Here is an 18644-nt window from a genome sequence, read left to right on the forward strand (position 1 = left end):
ACTTACAGGTTTCGTTAACTTCTATTTGGCTACCTGCCCATCATCATCAGCGTGGCCTCGGAAGGGACAGGCACTAGGCCACTGCAGGCCTCGGGGCCCGGAGTCACCAGCGTGCCTGGGCCCATAACATCTGCGTGTTTGCCAATCGTGAAGGGCTCCATTCCTCATTTTTCTGAACACTCCAAGTTCTCCACGCTATATTAGTATTCACTCCACGCCACGACAAGGGACCGCTAAAAGGGAACACTGGACATCTGTGGGCTCCCAAAACCCCTTTCACAGGTGGCGTGGCGGGCAGAAGGACTCCAGGACCAGGGAGGATGTTATCTGCTGTGCAAAGGGACTTTGCGGATGTGACTGAAATTAGAGCCCTTAAGATAGGGGGATCATCCTGGAAAACCCTTGGGGTCCCCTCTAGTTACATGGACCATTAAAAGCAGAGAACTTTCTCTGGACCAAGGTAAAACCAGCGAGGCCGAAGTTTGAACTGGGAGGAGGACCCAACACGCTTCCGCTGGTCTGAAGATGGTGAGCGCAGGTGAGGAACGCAAGAAACCTTAAGCAGCTGGGAGAAGGTCCCAGCCGACAGCCAGCGAGGAGTGAGCCCTCTGCCTTAGAACCACAAGCAACCGATGCATCAGTTCAGCGTTTGGCAGGATTTAATGCAGCAACGGAGCACGAATACACACAGAGACTGAGTTCTTTTTTCATATAAACAAAGCCAAAAAATAAAAACAGACACCGCCATGGATAATGCCGGAGGACAGATCCGTGACTGCCCTCTTTTTATTTTAGCCAAACTCGGGTCACCATTCCTGCGTCAGGCGGTCGAAGTGGCGCTGGCCCAAGACGCATACTCGGTAAGAGAAAACAAGACTCGTTTCTATGAACTAGTCAATCTATGTTAAAATTTAGGGACTGACAATGTTTTCGGAAAGATTATGTTCCAGGGAATGACTAAGACCCAACTTCAAAAAATAAACAGATTAAAAACATTTTCTCGGCCTAGTCCCACAGTGCTTAAAAAAACCCCAAACGAAAAACTATGGAAAGGATGAATATTTGATATTTTTTCTGCCTCGTTCCCATGACCCTCCCCCTCTCATCTTGTCACCTGTTCCAACAACAAAAGCTAAAACCCAGCAGTGCGCCAAGTAAAAGTACAAAGAAAAAAGTACTGAAATAGGTATTTGGCACCAAAGGAAAGGGGGTCGGATGACCAGGTCAGCAATCTAAGCAGCGCCATTTCTGACAAAACTGCCCGATTAAAATCCCACTTGTTGGCAAATGTTACTCACAGGACACCTCGCAGTGACAGGCCCTGCTGTAGACACCGGTGACAGTGTGACGCTACCAAGGGACTCGATCTGGGGGGAGGCACAGAGTGCAGACGCACGCAGTGACAGACACACAGAAAGCACAAGCAGGGCACAGAGAGGACGCTCACCCGCGTCTGACGAAGGGGGGCCGAGCTGCGGCCAAAGGCGGCTGCGCTGGCCCTTTGAAACAGGACATGTTGGAAACAGAAGGACCGGCCCGCGCGGAGGTCCTGAGGAGCACACCACACAGCCCCGCCCGCTGGGATGCCCGAGAATCTTCATTATGTGAGCATCCCGTCCATCGGCGGGGGTGGACGGGAAGTGGTGGGGGGACTGGTATGAGATGTGCCTTTGACAGTCAGTCAGGAAGGGGTTACATCACACAGGACATTAGACTTTATCCTGTGGACGAAGTTTAAGCAGAAGAATGGCACAATCGTTTAGGATTCAGAAAGCTTCCTTTGGTAACAGAAGATGGATTAAAATGACGTTATACCAGAAAATGAGACTAGTTAGAAAGGCTTTAATGCTGTGCAAACAGATAATGAGGACTTGAACTTGAGAAAGTGCAGTGGAAATGAGAATCAGGTAACCAAGGAATCCCCAACAAAAAGAACGTGGCAGCCACCGCAGGCCCCCAGCTACCAGCCATGTCCAACTGCCTGCCCTCCCCCCTTCCTGGCTAGAGAGCTGGCGGGGCTGGACAGCTTCTCTCCCAGCTCCATTGCAGTCACCTGCGGGACACCTGTGGCCAGTCCCTTGGAAAAGGAGGTGGCTCTGGCAAAGTCTTTTCTTTCTAGCCAGAGAGAGGTGCATGTGGAGAAAGGCCCTCCTCACCTGTCTTCCTTCATGTCCTGCTGAGTGAGGACACTGTATTTGGTGCTATGACAGTCATTTTACAACGCCGAGGACACAACCAAGAACAAAAGCCAACGTGCAGAGAGAGCAGAGCAGAAGGATGCAGAGTCCTGGCGCCCAATAACCCAGCTGCGCTGCTGAACCAGCGTGGGCCTGTTTATCTGAGGACTTGTGTACCTTTCAGTCTCAGCCACGGACTTGAAGCTCTGTTATCTCAGAAGGAACCAACCCAACCAAACCAAAGGGGCGGGGCTGACAACTTAACTGCTGTGAAAGTCTGCAGTGAAGAGGAACTCAGTTTCCCTCCCAGGGTTCTGGCTTGGGAAGCTAAGTAAGAGAAGGTGCTAGTTATCCAGGTCAAATTACAAAAGAGAGGTTGGGGGGCAAGGAGGGCTGATGGATGGCATAAAGGGGAAGAGTCTGAGGTGGGGAAGGAGGAAAGGGAGAAAGTCTGTTGCTGGACATATTGCTTTAGAGATGTCACGGAGTCACTGAGGTGAAGAGTACATTCAGATGAGTCTGGAACACATCAGGAAGTCTGACTTAGTCCTGCTGATGTATGGGAAGTGGGATCCCGGCACGTCTGCATGACCTCACATCCTCCTGGAAGATTCTAATGGAGATTGGGGGGGGGGGGGGGTGTCAAAAGAATGGAGTCCAGATCAAAATTACCTTATCTGAAGAGTTCTAGAAGATGTTTCTTTTTTTACTAAGACTCTTGTCTCTGAAGATGTACAAATACTATTTAAAAATAGAAAAAAGAAATTTTATAGAATGAATCTACAAACACTGCACTACCATATATTTTTACTTTATAAAAACTCATTAGTGGCCAAGATAACCTGAAAAGCACACAATCTGGAACTATGACAAAAGTCCCGGTGCTGGAGTGACTACACCAGAGACTGTCCTAGCAACTGAAATGAATATGAATCACTTGCTTTACTATGTAGGCCAGTCAATTAGGAATATGTGAATAACCTCATTCCCAAGACTCAGAAAATAACTCCAGGGCATGTTTTATTGGTGGCAGATTACCCGAAGTACAAAGAGAAACATAATCACTGAGAAGGTGGCAAGCAATAATTTAGCAGCGCGACGGAAGATTAGGTAACCTTACGAGGATTGTACTATTCCTCCATGAGAAGTTAATACAGGTGACCCCGATACAATGATTCTGAGTGTGTGGCAGAGTTACAGGAGAGAAGGAGAGATCAGCGGCTCCTGATCAGCAAACAGGAGCAGGCGACAGTCTCACAGACAGGAGGCACAAGGGTGCTGGCCAGAGGTCCCTCTAAACAGTGATTATTAGCGCAGGTTTACAACGCTGGGACTAGACAGACAACTGACGTGCGAGGCGGTGCAGGTGGCAGCAATTCCCATCAAAGGCATCTACGAGGCACAGGCAGTACTACCAAAGATAAAAGGAGTATGCCCTTGACATCAAGCAAAATGTTTCAAAAACCAATACTGACTTGCGCAAAATGAGTGTAACAGATACAAATTTGTACCTCAACCCACTGGTCTTAATTCTAAAATGCAACTCTCACCATGCAGCTCCACAGAAACTTTGAGTGGGTCCCCCTGGTTCACAGACCACCCCCCCAAGCCCTTCATTCCAGCCCCCCTAAAAAAACTTCTCATCCAGCTTTCAGTTTCGTCTCTTTTCAGGCATCCCGCTCTCTAGCTATTCTGGACCAGCTGGTATTTCCCCAAGCCAACCTGTGTTTTCCTGCTCCTGCCGTTCGGTCCAGCTGACAGTTCTCTGCCTGTGGAGCTCCCACCAGAGTTCCCGTCTCACCTTCCAGCATTTCCTGATCCCCCGGCCTCACGGAGTCCCCTTCTTACCATCCTGCTCTGCTCTTACCCAAACCATGCTATTCTCTTCTGAATTGTTACTACTCCTGGACCTCTCCTACGCTATTCTAAGCCTCTTAAAGAAGAAAGGATAATCAATTCATTTGTGTGACTTCTACAGGGTTGTAATTAAATAGATAATTGTAGGTTCCTGAATTAGTGACCTAAGACAATCATAAACCAAAGCCCTCCAAAAAACATACAAAGCCAAGTTTATCAGAAGTCTAATAATTCAACTATTTTGGTCATATGCTTCTTTTTCTCCTCTTGAGAGGAAAAAGCAATATGTAAGAAATAAAAATGAGAACACTCAGTAGAGAAAATAATGAATCACAGGGTGTGGATTCCAGACCCTTCCTATTTATAGTTATCTGGGCAGGTTTAACTGACCCCTTCCTCTACCAGCTTCCTCTGTAACTACCTCTTTATGAAAGGGACATGAGAAACAAGATCTTTGTTCATGAATTAATCTGTTCGCATCTCTCAGAACACTCCTCCCTTTAAACTACACTGGTTTCCTATCTCTCATTTTGCACACCTTACTACAATCAGCGATGATTTCCGTGATTCACCCAAGGTGTGAAGAAGCCTACCATACGCCGAAGAACGCATTTTTGGTTTAATTAAAAAACCCAAACTACTCCCTTCCTCTATGTTCACGGATTTCGTTTAGGCTATGAAATTCCTGGCCGTTGCATGATTCCACCTGATGGAGGGGTTTACCTCTCTAGAAGACAGGGCATGCTCAAGAGCAGAATGAAGTTTCAGGGACACTTTGTGATAGTCTCGAATAAACAAGAAACCAAGTTCAGATCACTGAGTTGGGGGATAAAAAATAGTAAAAGGTCAATCAAAAGTCTTGAAATATAGAGCACAAAAAGTTTAAATGTAGAGAATTATTCCTTAATCAGTGACACAGGCCAAAGATCTCCAAGAGTCCTATTTTTCTAGGGTCCCTAAACCCTAGTTTTGCTTATTCTTTGTAACTTCAACATGTTTCACTTTTCTCGATGTGTTAACTTCCGAGATCTCACATGAACTCACCTCAAATCCTCAGCAGTCTCTCTGCCCTCCTGACATAATTCCCAGGGTATGAGGGGAATTCCTTTCTCCCCAAAATGTCACACAGTAAACTCAGAAACTTATACACAATGCAAGGGAAGAAAAAGTTTAGATCTGTGGATGGGAACCAGGACTTCTGACCTCTGTTCCTTCTGTTCTACATCCTCAAGGCAACACAAGTAATGAAGGGGACTTTTCCATTTGCTAATCCAGTTAACAGAAATTTTAAGAAAACTTAAGAAATTACAAAAGCTAAGTGCCCAAAGCAAACAAACCCAAGCATGCATCTGACTGCAATGCTGATAACGCTCTACCAGGTAGTTCAAGTACAATTATAAGGCAAACCAATCCTTGGACTCATTCTCTGTGCTTCCAAACGCGATGACATAATAAACAAGCCCTGCCCTTCCCTCTCCTGTGGTCACGTCAGATACCTGTTGCATCACCTGGAAAGTGGTCTTCAGAATCTAGGAAAGATCTAAACATAATTCAGCTGGGCTATTTTCTTGATAAATTTTAGCCTCATTTATTGTAATGAGGTTGCCTTGGAGGCAAGGAGGTGCTGGCTACTGTACGCCCTCGAGGAGAAGCTGGCATAGACCTCGACGGTTGGGACTTTCTGGATGTGAAGAGGGGGCTTGTTGAGAGTTTTGGAGACTTGGGCACCAACAGACATGTGTGGTTCCGCAGAAGCAGGGCAGCGCAGGAGCGAGGACCGCGGGCAATCGACAGCGGGGAGTGGGCAGCCTGGGGGTCCCCGGGCGGTGGAAGTGAGACCTGCGACGGAAGCTCTGCGGAAAGGACAGCGCTCGTCGGCCAAGGTGTAGGGCCCAGGGCCGGGGTCCGAGCCAAGCTGGGGGCCCGGGAGAGATTCCAGTCGACCTGGGCCCTGGCCGGAGTCCTCGGACGGACTGGGCAGCACCGCCACGCTCCAGGATTAGAAAATAATAATACTCCCCTCCCCCCCACCCCGGGGAACTAAGCTGGAGGCAACGAGGAGAGGCAGGAAGCGCTGGGGCCGGGGTCCGAGCCAGGCGGCGAGGGGACGCCAGCGCCGGGCCGGGGCCGCCAGGGGCCGCACTCACCATGTCGTACACGTTGAGCACCACTAACTGGTTAGCCCCCATCCTCCCCGCGGCCGCCGCCTCGTCCTCCAGCCGCTCCGTCTCCGCGGGGCCGAGGCCGCTCCCGCCCCCGCGGGCGCTTCAGGGGGCCAGAGCCGGGCACTACGCGCACAGCCCGGCCCGCGGCAGCCGGCGCAGGACCATGGGGAAGCCGGGTCGCCCCGGGGCGCCGCCGACAGGACCCTCCGCGCCGACGGGGCCGACCGCTGGCGGGCCCGCTCGGGCTCAGGCACCTCCCCTAGGCGCTAGACACGTGGGGAAGGGCGGGGCCTGGGCGAGGGGCGGGCGCCGGGCGCCCCGGGGGCGGAGCCACCCCGGCGCCCCTGCCGAGCCCGCCTGCGCTCTGGCTCTGCGCGGCCGCACCTCGGGACCTAAAATGGCGCAGCCGCGGCGTCGCTCCACCTGGGAGGAGCGGGGTTCCCGGGAAACTATAGTTCCCAGCATGCCGCGCGGGTCGCGACCCCCTCGGACCCCTGCCTCCCGGGAGACTACAGTTCCCAGCGGGCAGTGCGTGGCATCTGCGCCACTTTCTGTGCGGTCTGTCCTTGCTCGGTGTAAATTAAAGGCTTTTATCTTCGACCCGTCTTTACTGATGCTGCTGTTACTTTCTGTGGCCTTGGCCCGATGCAGCCGACGAAATGTGGCAAAAGACCATAATAATAATCTGTTTTCCAAATCTCTTCTCACTTTTTTTTTTTTGCGGGGGGGGGCGGAGAAATAGAGGGCGGTGGGTTACTTACTGGTGGTGGGTGGGGTGTAACAGGTATCCACTTAAACCTCAATATGAAATTTTTCATTATAAGAAACTTTCCTGTTGAGATGGGAAAAGTACAGAACTCACAGATTAACATAACCCTAGCACACACAGTTGGTGCTTTTGCATGCATTCAGCAAATATTTGTGTGTCTGCTATGCGCCAGGCAGTGTCCTAGGCCCTGGGGAACACAGCAATAAACAGAAGGGAGGACAAATATTTGTGCTATGTGCTTTGCAGAGGATAGAATAGGATGAACAGATTGAGAGTAATCTTGGAGCGACTGCAGCATAAAGGTCTCTTGACAAGGTGAGGTTTAAGCCGAGAACTGAATGGCAACAACCCAGCCTTACAAATATCAGGGGACAAGTATTCCATTGAAAGGAAACCTCAGAGCTAATTGATGCAACTAATTAGGAAGCCACTCCACAAGTGTATACCAAAAGGCAGCTTAGATATTGGGGGTAGTGGGGGACACAAAATTAGAGATCTTTGAAATACTTTGGAATTAGAGGCTGCAAGATTTGCTAATGGGTTGAGTGTTGAGTTTGTTAGGGGGAGAGAACATTCAAGGATAACTCGTAGATTCGCATCTTAGGAAATCGTGAGAGTGGTGGTGCCATTTATAGTATGGGAAAATTGGGAAAAGAGGTTGGAAGGTGGGAAGTGAAGAGTTATGGTTTGGTCGTGTTAAGTCGAAGACACCTTTTAGATGTTGACGTCAAGTAGGCATTTCGATAAACTGCAAGCCATAGGTCAGATTGGATTATCTAGGGAAAAGTGTAGATTAAACAAACAAACAAAAAAAAAAGGGAGAGAAAATGAAACTGGAAAGGCAGGGGTTTGTGCTGTCACTACCAGAACTGGTAAGTAGAGACAAGCAAGGATTGAATCTTTTGGGACACTTTATTCAGATGGCCAGCCATCTGAGAAGGCGGCAGGTTGTGTACTCTAAAAGCCTTCTTATATTTCATCTCAAGCCGACCTTTTTTATAAGGAGAAGAGGGTAGGTAAGGGGTTTGGAATTCAGGGAAAAGGTTAATCAGATAAAAGTTGCAGTCTGACGATTTTCCTGGCCTCCTTTTATCAGCTGACTGGTGATTCATGATCTGCGTCCTGATCTGCAGATGACGTTCCCTCCCAGAAGCACAATGGCTCAGTAACCATCCTGATCACTTACACCAAGGTCGGATTATTTGCGGGTCTTCTGGAGTCAGTGTAGATCTAGTCATAAATTTCAGATCCCGCAACAAGAGTTTTCTTCAGGCATTAATCACTAAGCCTATTAACTATAACTAAAGCTAAAAATTTCTAACTCTTGAGTTCTCCCATCAAAAGGGGCCAAAGGTAAAGCTCTTGGACCCTTCATTTAGAGGTCAAGTAGAGGAAGAAGAGGGACCATGTGGTAGGAAAACACGGTAACACTATAGCCACAGGACTATTAGACTCAGCAATATGGTGGTTACTGGTAGCCTTAAGATAAGCAGTCTTGGGGGAGGAGTGGAATCCAAAGAACATTGGAGTGGTTTGGGGAGTGAATGTAAGGGGGAAAAATGGAGACTATGACAGCTTAGGGCAAAGAAGGGATAGGCCTGTGTGGTCAGTGGTCATTTTGAAGATGACAGTATTAAGGCGTATGTGTATGTAAAGAGAAAAATTGGGGGCAGGGGAGAAATTGATGATGTAGGAGAGACGGTGAGATTCCCAAGGGCAAGATAAGAAGGGGAAGAGATCCAGTGTACAAGTGGAGCAGTCGGCCCCTAGTAGGAGGGATGCTTCGTCCATAGTGCTAGCACATAAGGTAGATGCAGGTGCACAGCGATGGCGTAACATATACAGATAAATGAAAGCAGGTTAGAAATTTGGGGGTGGGGGAATGAGGGTGTTCTTTTCTGATTTGCTTCGATTTTCTCAATGAATGAGAGACAACACAGTCATTGGAAAGTCAGGGTAGAGGAGGAGTGGAAGGAATTTGGAGAGAGAAGAAGATATGAAGTTGGGAAAACTCTGTTGAGTGACAGTGAGTGCTATGTGCATGATTGTTAATTGTTCTCAGACAGGTTGTGGACAATGTTTTCAAGTTTATTTTAGGTGTACCCTGCTCTGTTTCCCGTCCCCACGGTGGCCTTCCTTTCCACCTGATACAACTGAACAAACGACAGGCGTGGGGGAAGTCACCGTTCATGAACACCCCACTTAGTTCTAGCTACACTGCTTGGCTCCAACCACTGGCTCACTCCACCTCTCACTCTAAGGTCTCCCTTCGCCCTTTCTGATCTCATCTACCCTCTCAGCTGAAACTATCAATGTCTGCTGAAGAGTCTGATGCCCGCATCTCCAACTCCCTTTTCTCCTGACCACTAGGCCGGTGTAACCTGTAGCCTCTTGGACTTCTCTGCCAGATGGATTAGTTTCTTCTTGCTGCTGTAACAAATGGCCACACTTTTAGTGGTTTCAAAGCTATAAAAGACAAGTTATCATACAATTCTGGAAGCCAGAAGTCCAGAGTGGGTCTCCTTAGGGTAAAAATCAAGGACTGTGTTCCTTCTAGGTTCCTTCTAGAGGCTCTAGGCTACAAACTCCTCCCACTGCAGTTTCCAGAGGAGCTCTCATTCTGGGCTCAGGGCCACGGGGCCCAGACCTCGGTTTCCTTCATCTTATCTTCTCTGCTCTCTGCCTCCCTTTTAAGTAAAAGGACCCTTGTAATTACACTGGGCCCACCTGGCTAATCCAGGGTGATGTCCTCTTAAGATCCTTCACTAATGACATCTGTACAGCCTTTTTTTCCCTTGTAGGATAAAATAAAGTAATATAGCTACAGGGTCAGGAATTGGACATGGACATCTCTGAGGAGCTGATGTTCTGCCCACCACAAAGCTGTCCCATGGCCACTTCAAGTTCATCAGGCACAAAATGGAATTCGCTGTCTGATGATGCAATAAATTGTATTACTCATGTAATTTAGGGATTCATCATCCATTCATTGGGCAAGTATTAAATGATACCTTTTATGTAGCCGTTGCTGCGTATCACTAGTACCTCATGATAAAACAGACTTGACTCCTGCCCTTGTGAAGCTTACAAACCAGTGGGAGACAGGAAAAAAAAAAGTACGTATTCATTCATAAATTTATCACTTAAATGGAAGGAGGCAAGGGGGTGTTGAACATAATGGGGGGATTTTTTTAGGGTGATCATCAGGAGGCAGAAACCACACTAGTAAAGTTGACAAAGAAAATATAATACAAAGAATTATAACTTGGGTATAAAACGCCTAAAAAGACGAAGAGGGAACATATCACATGTACATATCTACTCCTACGTAGGTATATCCGTGGTAAGCAAACTTCCATTGTTTTCCTAACTATTCTTTTGTTTTCTTTCCATTTTGTAATTTGGTTCATAAATATAGTGTTTATAAATCCTCATATAATGGAAGTAGCTCAGGACCAGAATACTGAAGAACAGCAGCATCAGGAAAAAGAGGAAAGAAGCAACCAGGTAGCCGCTCGGACTGAAATAAAAAAAAAACAAGTTATTAGAAATTATTGTTTACTTTGGTTGTTACTTTATTTAGTCAAACGCCTTCTGAATGGCTAGCTACTATTTCACTGACAGAGAACAAAGAGTAATAAGACATATCGCCTAACCTCAAAATGTTTACCTTTTAGTGTTTGAGGCTGACCAGGCAGGAAAACAGTGTGATCAATACAACAAGGGAAGTTGCTGCAAAAAGGCTACACAGGTTTCCCAAAGTTACTTAGAAACAACACGTGGCTTATCTCATTAGCAGATTAGTCACACCATTAACCTCCATTAGCACAACAAATTGAGGAGGCAGTAATATTTAAAGTAGGGCCATAAATAATGGTTTGTCTTACATGTTTGATTAACATATTACCAAAAAAAACTAAAAAAAAAACCCAGGCCCAGAACAGAAAAGCAAAATCATTTGCGGTCCCAACTTTAAGATCAAGTTAAGACTTTATCTACTCTCCAAAGGCACTGGTGTGCCGTGCGGGGAAATGCTTTCACAGTCGGTCTCCTGGATGTCTCGGGGTCTGGGGCTGACTCAGGGTCAGTGTGGGCACAGCCACTGTCCTTTCCAGTGCCACTGCCACAGTCTACCATCCGCCCCCTTGGGTGGAGTTGACAGACATGTTTCGTGGGAAGACGGTAGCTGCTGAGTGGGGTGTGGCAGGGGGAGGGAATGAAAGGGGACCCGGCTGCAGCAACAGTGCTCAGGAATTCCCTTCCGCCGTGTAAGATAGATACACACAATTTCAGGACATCACATACAGGGCGGAGATAGCAGGGTCCCGGGAAAACGGGAGAGGGGCTTTTCCTCCTTAGCTGCTACCCATGTCTTTTACAGCCTCAATCTTTAAAGACTGAGAAGGCACAGTTATTACCTGGGAATCACGCCATAGACCTCGATTGCGAATATAGCTGTGAGGTTACAGAAACTGCAAATTAGAAAAAATAACATTAAAGGTTAAATTAAGGGCAACATAGCAAGGCTGCCTCTGCATCCTGATGGTGACATCAAATCATGTACAATCTTAGTCAAGGTGTCATTTTCTTGACAAGGGAGAGAACAGATCCATTTACATAACCGTGGTGATGATTTTTCCGTAGGTGAGACTCAGGAGGCTCGCTCCAAAATTCCGAGCGCCGGCCATGGCAACCTCACTGTGCCCCTGGCAGCTTTACCCCAGTTTGATCATAGTTCCCGGGACAACAGCAATAAGGATATTAATAATAATTAACCATAATAAGTATTGACAAAAATAATAGGCAGGTGACATTTCTGACCACTAATATCCCTGAAAATAATACTCATTGAACACCTGCCTTATACCAAGCAGTGTACCAAGTGTCCTGCATGGATTATCTTGGTTAATCCTTATGGCACTCTTTTCTTCTAGATGAGGAAATGGAGATTTCCTCGTCTAAAGCTGAGTGCTTCATCTTTCATTTCCTTTCATTTCCTTCACTGAAAGATTTCCTTTCAGTCGCAGCCGAGCTGGGATTGAAATTCAGGGTTTTCTGATCGAAGGTTGTGTGATGTTCACCTGAGGTAAGCTGACTCCTTCAGGACTCAGAGAATGTTAGAAAGTCTATGTATGAAACAACTATTATTTCTGCAGGGACTAAGTATCTCTTACAATTGAGCATACTGCTTGGAATGAGGCAGGATATAGCTCAATAAACATTAATGATACGATCCCACTGGCCCTCACGTGGGAGGGAGAGGGAAGAAGAAACTTCATTTTTTTTGAGTATCTGCAAAATACCCAGCTAAGTTACGGGTTTTTACCCAGGTACTTAGTGTCATCCTCAGAGTACAATAAGATAGGTGTTATTAACTCGTTTTACTAAAAAAAATAAGCTCAAAGAGACAAAGCAATTTGCTTAAGACTGCATAGCTACTCTTGGCAAAATTAAGATTCAAAGCAAAGTAGACTTTCTGACTAACACAATGCCCTCAAGGTCCATCCATACCGTTGAATAGGAAAGATTTTCTTCTTTCTTAGGGCTCATATATATGTGTATATATTTACATCTTATTTATACATTTACCGCCGGACACTCTGGCTGTTTCGATGTCCCAGCTGCTGCAGTAAGTATGGGGGTGCAGGCACCTTTCTGAGATAATGTTTGGTCGGGGCTCGTCTGTTAATGGTGACCCCGGACACTCTGACATCTCCTGGGAAGCCCACCCTGTTGGTGTCTGTCATGCTTATGAGAGGACAGAGCCCTTTTTTAAAGAGTTAATGTTTTTTTAAATATATTTTATTGATTACGCCATTACCGTTGTTCTATTTCCCCCCTTCGTTCCCCTCCACCCTGCACACCCCTCCCCCACTGTCCCCCCTTTAGTTTATGATCACATGTCTCAAGTTCTTTAGATTCTATATTTCCCCTACTATTCTTGCCTCCCCCTATCTATTTTCTACCTACTGTCTGTGCTACTTATTCTCTGTACCTTCTCCCCCCTTCTCCTCCTCCCACTCCCCTGTTGCTAACCCTCCATATGATCTTCATTTCTATGGTTCCACTCCTGATCTAGCTGTCCTCTTAGTTTGCTTTTGTTTTAGGTGTGGTTGTTAATAACTGTGAGTTTGCTGTCCTTTCACTGTTCATCTTTTTTATCTTCTTTTTCTTAGATAAGTCCCTTTAGCATTTCATATAATAGGGCTTGGTGATGATGAACTCCTTCAACTTGACCTTATATGAGAAGCACCTTATCTGTCCTTCCATTCTAAATTAAAGTTTTGCTGGATAGATCAATCTTGGATGTAGGTCTTTGGATTTCATGACTTGGAATACTTCTTTCCAGCCCCTTCTCGCCTGTAAGGTCTCTTTTGAGAAATCTGCTGACAGTCTGATGGGAACTCCTTTGTAGGTGACTGTCCCCTTAGCTCTTGCTGCTTCTAGGATTCTCTCCTTCATTTTAATCTTGGCTAATGTAATGATGATGTGCCTTGGTGTGTTCCTTCTTGGGTCCAACTTCTTTGGGACTCTCTGAGCTTCCTGGATTTCCTGGAAGTCTATTGCCTTTGCCAGATTGGGAGAGTTCTCCTTTATTATTTGTTCAAATAAGGTTTCCACTCGTGACTGTTTCTCTTCCCCTTCTGGTACCCCTATAATTCAGATGTTGGAACATTTAAAGATGTCCTGGAGGTTCCTAAGCCTCCCCTCATTTTTTTGAATTCTTGTTTCTTCATCCTTTTCTGTTTGGTCATTTTTTCCTTCCTTCTGGTCCACTCCCTTGATTTGAGTCCCAGTTTCCTTTCCATTAGTTTTTTGTGCATTTTGGAAACTAATAGTTTCCACTATTAGTTTTTTGTGCATTTCCCTTCATTTCAATTAGTTTAGCCTTCATATGTTCCTCTAATTTGTGGCTAAAAATCAACCAGTTCTGTGAGCATCCTGATCACCAATGTTTTGAATTGTGTCTCTGATAGGTTGGCAATTTCTTGATTGCTTAGATTTATCGGCTCTGGGGCTCTGAGTTGTTCTTGAGCCATGTTTTGATCTGTTCGTGACTGTCACGTGTGAGGGGCAGAGCCTTAGTTGTCACCAGGGCGGGGCCATCCAGGTCGCAGGTTTGTGACACTGTATGTGGGGGCCGGGTCAGAGAGGGATAATAGCGTTTCCCTCTGCCGCTTCCTGCCACTGGGGCCTACGCGGTCCGTCTCACTGCTCGCTCCTTCACCGGTTTATCTGTATGTGAATGTGTGACCACGATCAGCCCTCAGTGGGTCTGCCCGCTACTCCACACCGGGATCCACCCACGGCTGCTGGTGCACCTGGGTTGTGCACCTGGGTTGCGCGCCCCGGTCAGTCGGTGGATCTTTCCTGCCCGACCCCGCTCTGCTGCTGGCTCTGCCCCTCTTACCGGTTTGGCTGAAGGGTTCGTTGTTGTCAGACTGCCGTATAGTTCAATTGTTCTATGGTTTGGCTGCGTTTATGTTGCTAAAACTTTATTGTTTTTAAACTTAGTTGTGCGAGAAGGCGCAGTGCTTCCACGCCTCCATCTTGGCGGAAGTCCTCTAGAGAGTTTTTTTTTTTAATTCGGTCTTTGGAGGCTTGAGCTGAGTTTGGCAGTGTTCATTAAGCAGCACCCAGCCCCTGCCACTTACTGCTCCAGCCTTCAGTGCTGACCGCATCCATTTCAGCTTTTTTCTGAGTCACTTAATAGTGTTAATCCTCCAAATTCTTCCTCTCTTTCTTCGAGGTGTTTTGCTGCTGATGAAGACTGAGACCTGCACTTTTTTATAACTCTCACTACTGGTGTGAGCCTCTGTGAAACTCACAGAGCTGTTGACAGGTTTGGCTGGCATCAGGTTTTCTTGCGATGGAAGCTGTGTTTAATTCGTGTGCTGTTCTTTATGGCTCGTCCTCATCACTTTGGAGTAATTCCTGGCATTCGGAGAAGTCCCACACTGCCACCGGGTGTCACCGTGTTGGACCGGGATTTTTATTTAGTCTTCCTACTAGGAATTTTATTCCCTTTCTGACTTAGTGGTTGTTAGCATGTCTTGCTGTGATCATTTATTGGACTTTGCAGAGTGAAATAGAAATTTTATTCTACCTCATCATTATTCCTTCAAACAAATTCTCTGTGGAATTGTTCTTTTCTGCCCCTGGATAAACTACTGGGTAGAATATATCCAAGTAGTAAAGAAGCTAGTCCAAACACTTACACAACTTCAGTCTCTTGAAACATCAAGAAACTTTCCTTCCCTACACTTGGGCCTAAGTCATGTTTAAGAGGTAGCATTGATGAGGAGGGTATCATTATTCGTCATCTTTTCTTCACTAAGCTTTTCCAGGTGCTAATTGCTGTTTCAGAGTCTTCCAGAGTTGGGCACATGTACGAGGAGAAGGTAAAAATTTTATGTAGCTCAGCCAGGGCTGGTGTAGCTCAGTGGGTTGAGCAATGGCCTGTGAACTAAAGGGTTGCTGGTTCGATTCTTGTTCAGGGCAAAGGCCTGGATTGTGGGCCAGGTCCCCAGTTGGGGGTATGTGAGAGGCAACCACCCATTGACATTTCTCTCCCTCTCTTTCTCCTTCCCTTCCCCTCTCTCTAAAGATAAATACATAAAATCTTAAATTTTTTTATGTGGCTAAGACTTCCTGTATCGGATGCCCAAACATTAGCTTTTTCTCTCAAAGGGAGAGAGCATTCCAACATCTAGCACACTGAATGGGTTCTTCATACACTCACACTTAAAAAGAATTTTTTTCTTTCTGTCTTTCTTTTATCTATCTATCTATCTATCTATCTATCCATCTATTCATCTATCTAACCATCTATCCATCCATCTCTGGGAGGGAGGAGGGAGAGAGAGAGAGAAAGAGAGAAAGAGGGAGGGAAATATTGATTTGTTATTCCACTTATCTATGCATTCATTGGTTGTTTCTTGTACGTGCACTGACTGAAGATCCAATCCACAACCTTGGCCTATGAGGATGGCACTCTAACCAACTGAGCTACCCAGCCAGGGCCCATCCACTCCCATCTTGTAGCTGGGAAGTTTCACCTGATATTCCAGGACTTAGGTGGTACTTTCTCTGTCTGGCCATTTACTAACCACCCACAGCCTCTGTCTTCCCCACACATTTTCTCTCTTTGGAGTCACCGTACCCCTGAGGTGAGCAGGGGTGGTCCTTTTCATGATGAACAAGTTCAGTTTCCTTTCACGGGGTCCATGTATGAACCCAAAGCCCACACATGCCCCCCGCCATGGGTGAAAGCCCCATTTCCATCCAGTAGCTCACTCTCCAGCCCTCCTCATGCCAGTGCACCTGCGGGCAGCTTCTTACCTTCACACAATGTAGATGCACCTTAGAATAGCCTTTGTCCCTACGGCCCCCGCACAGAGAGGCCATTGTGTTTCCTTTCCCTGCATGGTTCTCGGAAGCTTTTTTGTTCTCTCTTTATGTGAGTCAGTCAACTTATGTGTGTTCATGGAATCACCGTAGAGGGGAACCCCCATGTGTATTTCCAACTCTTTATAATAAGCTATTCCCCCAATGCAAGGCCCAAATTAGAATTTTTAACTGTCTGTAGGACATCTTCACTCACATATTGCATTGTCCCCTCAAATGCAAAGTCAGGACGCTTACTTTAATACTTCCCCCTAGAGAAAAACCACCCCATTAGCTATTTTGGTCAAAGAAAAGACCATGAGTTTTAAATCACCTAGTCTAGAAAACTGGAAACCATATCCATTCCTTCTTTTCCTTCATTTGTCACATTCGATCAATACAATCCCTCATCTTGGACGTATGTTTATTAGACCGTTTCCAGTCTATTCCTATTGCCACTGGGCTTTTTTTTTAGCTCTTGCCTTGTCAACTGTAGTCTTGCCATTTATCTGTGTACAGTTGACTTGCACAGATACCATTCTTTGTGCTCTTTCCAGGTTAGTCTGGCAGGAACTACACTGTCATCACAACACTTGCCATGTAAAGAGGCTAAAGGAGGCTAAGGACATGGTTTGAACTTGACTTGAACATTGTGCCTTAGATTAGTCTGCCTCCTTTGTCCTGTACCTTCCTCACCCAAGGCTTGTCCCACCTTCCTTCATGGAAGAAGCCATAGGCATTTCATTACTAGTCTGATTTCTGTCACCGGAAAGGGGTATTCTAGTCCTCTGGCAATGCCAATTCTACCAGTGTTCCCAATTCTCCAGGACACTGGAGAATAGGGATGTTTTCTTCTGATGCCCCAAATAGCACTGACCTTTCCCATCTTGGAATTGTTATTCGACCCACCAATAATACAAATGATTACACTGGAAGAAGCTCCCAGTGTTTGCTCTGAGTTAACCTCCCTTGGTTTGTGTGTGTGTCCCCCACAGCTCCTTCCCCAACCTGTTCATCTATAAGCACCTCAAAGGCTGAGATTGTGCTTATGTTATATTTGCATCTGTCACAGCCGAGGAACCTAGTAATTGTGAATTGATTAATTAATGGTTAGCATGAAATATGATCTCCCACCCTGTAGAATGTTTAATGGGATTGCTACAAGAATGAGACAGCAAATACGTGAATAATCACAAAAATTGAATAGCTAGGTGACATCAAATTAAATGAACACAGACGACAGTGGCAGGGAAGGACTGGGGGAGGTAGGAGAGGTACTGGGGGGATTAATGGTGATGGAAGAGGACCTGACTTGGGGTAGTGAACACACAATACAGTGTACAGATGACACATTATAGAATTACACACCTGGAACCTATATAACTTCATCAACCAGTAAATTCAATTAAAAATTAAATTCAAATAAAACTTGAATTTTGAGGAAGTATGCTAAAACTATGATAATAAAACATCTATATTTACCTATAGTTTGGATCCAGGATCTTCACTTGAAACACATACATCCCAGTGTGGTACATGGACCACACTAAGTGGTTATAGTTAGACTTGTTGATAATCTCATATGGTTGATTCAAGTCTCCTGGTCTTCCGATAGCATAAGAAAAGCAGTGCCTATAGTTCTAAACAGGAAATAAAGACAAAACCCCACTTAATCACGCTATCTAGTCTCTGAGAAAGCAAGTCTTCCCTAGCCTCATGAGTTACACTCCATTTCTAGCCAAGGACTTCCCCAAATACTGTGTCAGCCACGCCCAGAAACTTGAGTCCTGAGTCGGGCATGTATAGCCAATCATCCGGCACCCATTGGCTACACACACCAACTGTTCTCCCTCTCCTGCTCCAGCTCCACAGTGATGTGGGGGAGCCTGTGAAAACGTCACTTTTCCTTCTGAGTGTTTCCGTTTTTCTCCTGGGAGTTCCCAGTCTCTAGAGTCACCTCTCAGCTCTTCTATGCAGGTCGTTGGTATCTGTAGCATCAACAATGTCTAGCAACCAGGGCAGCTCCAAGAACTGGGATGCTGCCTCATTGCAGGTGTACGCTTCGGGGAGAGGGCACCTCCAACTGTCGGGTTTAGTTAACGCACAGTTCGGTTGCTGTTCAGCTAACAATCCCTTCGGTTGGGGTAGCTTTACTCCCCGGGACACAACTGGTCTTTGCAGGTACCTGCCTTCCATTGTCTTCAGGCTCCAGGCTGAATTCTCCCTTTTAGTGCAGAGCTTTGTGTCTTCACACAGCAGAATGGAACATTTAGGGCCTGGCGTGGGCAC

General features: G+C 46.3%; 2 protein-coding genes across 7 annotated transcripts in view; both read right to left on the reverse strand.

Annotated features, from left to right (window-relative positions):
- Positions 1–6453, reverse strand: part of DESI2 (desumoylating isopeptidase 2) — a 33504-nt gene extending 27051 nt beyond the window's left edge. For both annotated transcript variants that reach the window (XM_053659582.1, XM_037150899.2), the window contains exon 1: positions 6182–6453. In XM_053659582.1, the coding sequence (XP_053515557.1) occupies positions 6182–6223 (42 nt within the window). In that variant the 5' untranslated portion in view covers positions 6224–6453. The remainder of the gene's footprint in view (positions 1–6181) is intronic.
- A 3663-nt stretch (positions 6454–10116) lies between these two features.
- CATSPERE (catsper channel auxiliary subunit epsilon) overlaps positions 10117–18644 on the reverse strand; it is a 46295-nt gene continuing 37767 nt past the window's right edge. For 4 of the 5 annotated variants that reach the window (XM_037150921.2, XM_037150924.2, XM_037150925.2 and 1 more), the window contains 3 exons: positions 17838–17995; positions 11387–11440; positions 10117–10488 (listed from right to left, as the gene is read on the reverse strand). In XM_037150921.2, coding sequence (XP_037006816.2) covers positions 10335–10488; positions 11387–11440; positions 17838–17995 — 366 coding nt within the window. In that variant the 3' untranslated portion in view covers positions 10117–10334. The remainder of the gene's footprint in view (positions 10489–11386; positions 11441–17837; positions 17996–18644) is intronic. The other variant, XM_053659613.1, reaches the window with a different exon arrangement.

The sequence above is a fragment of the Artibeus jamaicensis genome, unplaced genomic scaffold, assembly GCF_021234435.1.
Source record: "Artibeus jamaicensis isolate MK-2021 breed Jamaican fruit bat unplaced genomic scaffold, CSHL_Jam_final scaffold_754, whole genome shotgun sequence".
Taxonomy (NCBI): Eukaryota; Metazoa; Chordata; class Mammalia; order Chiroptera; family Phyllostomidae; genus Artibeus; species Artibeus jamaicensis.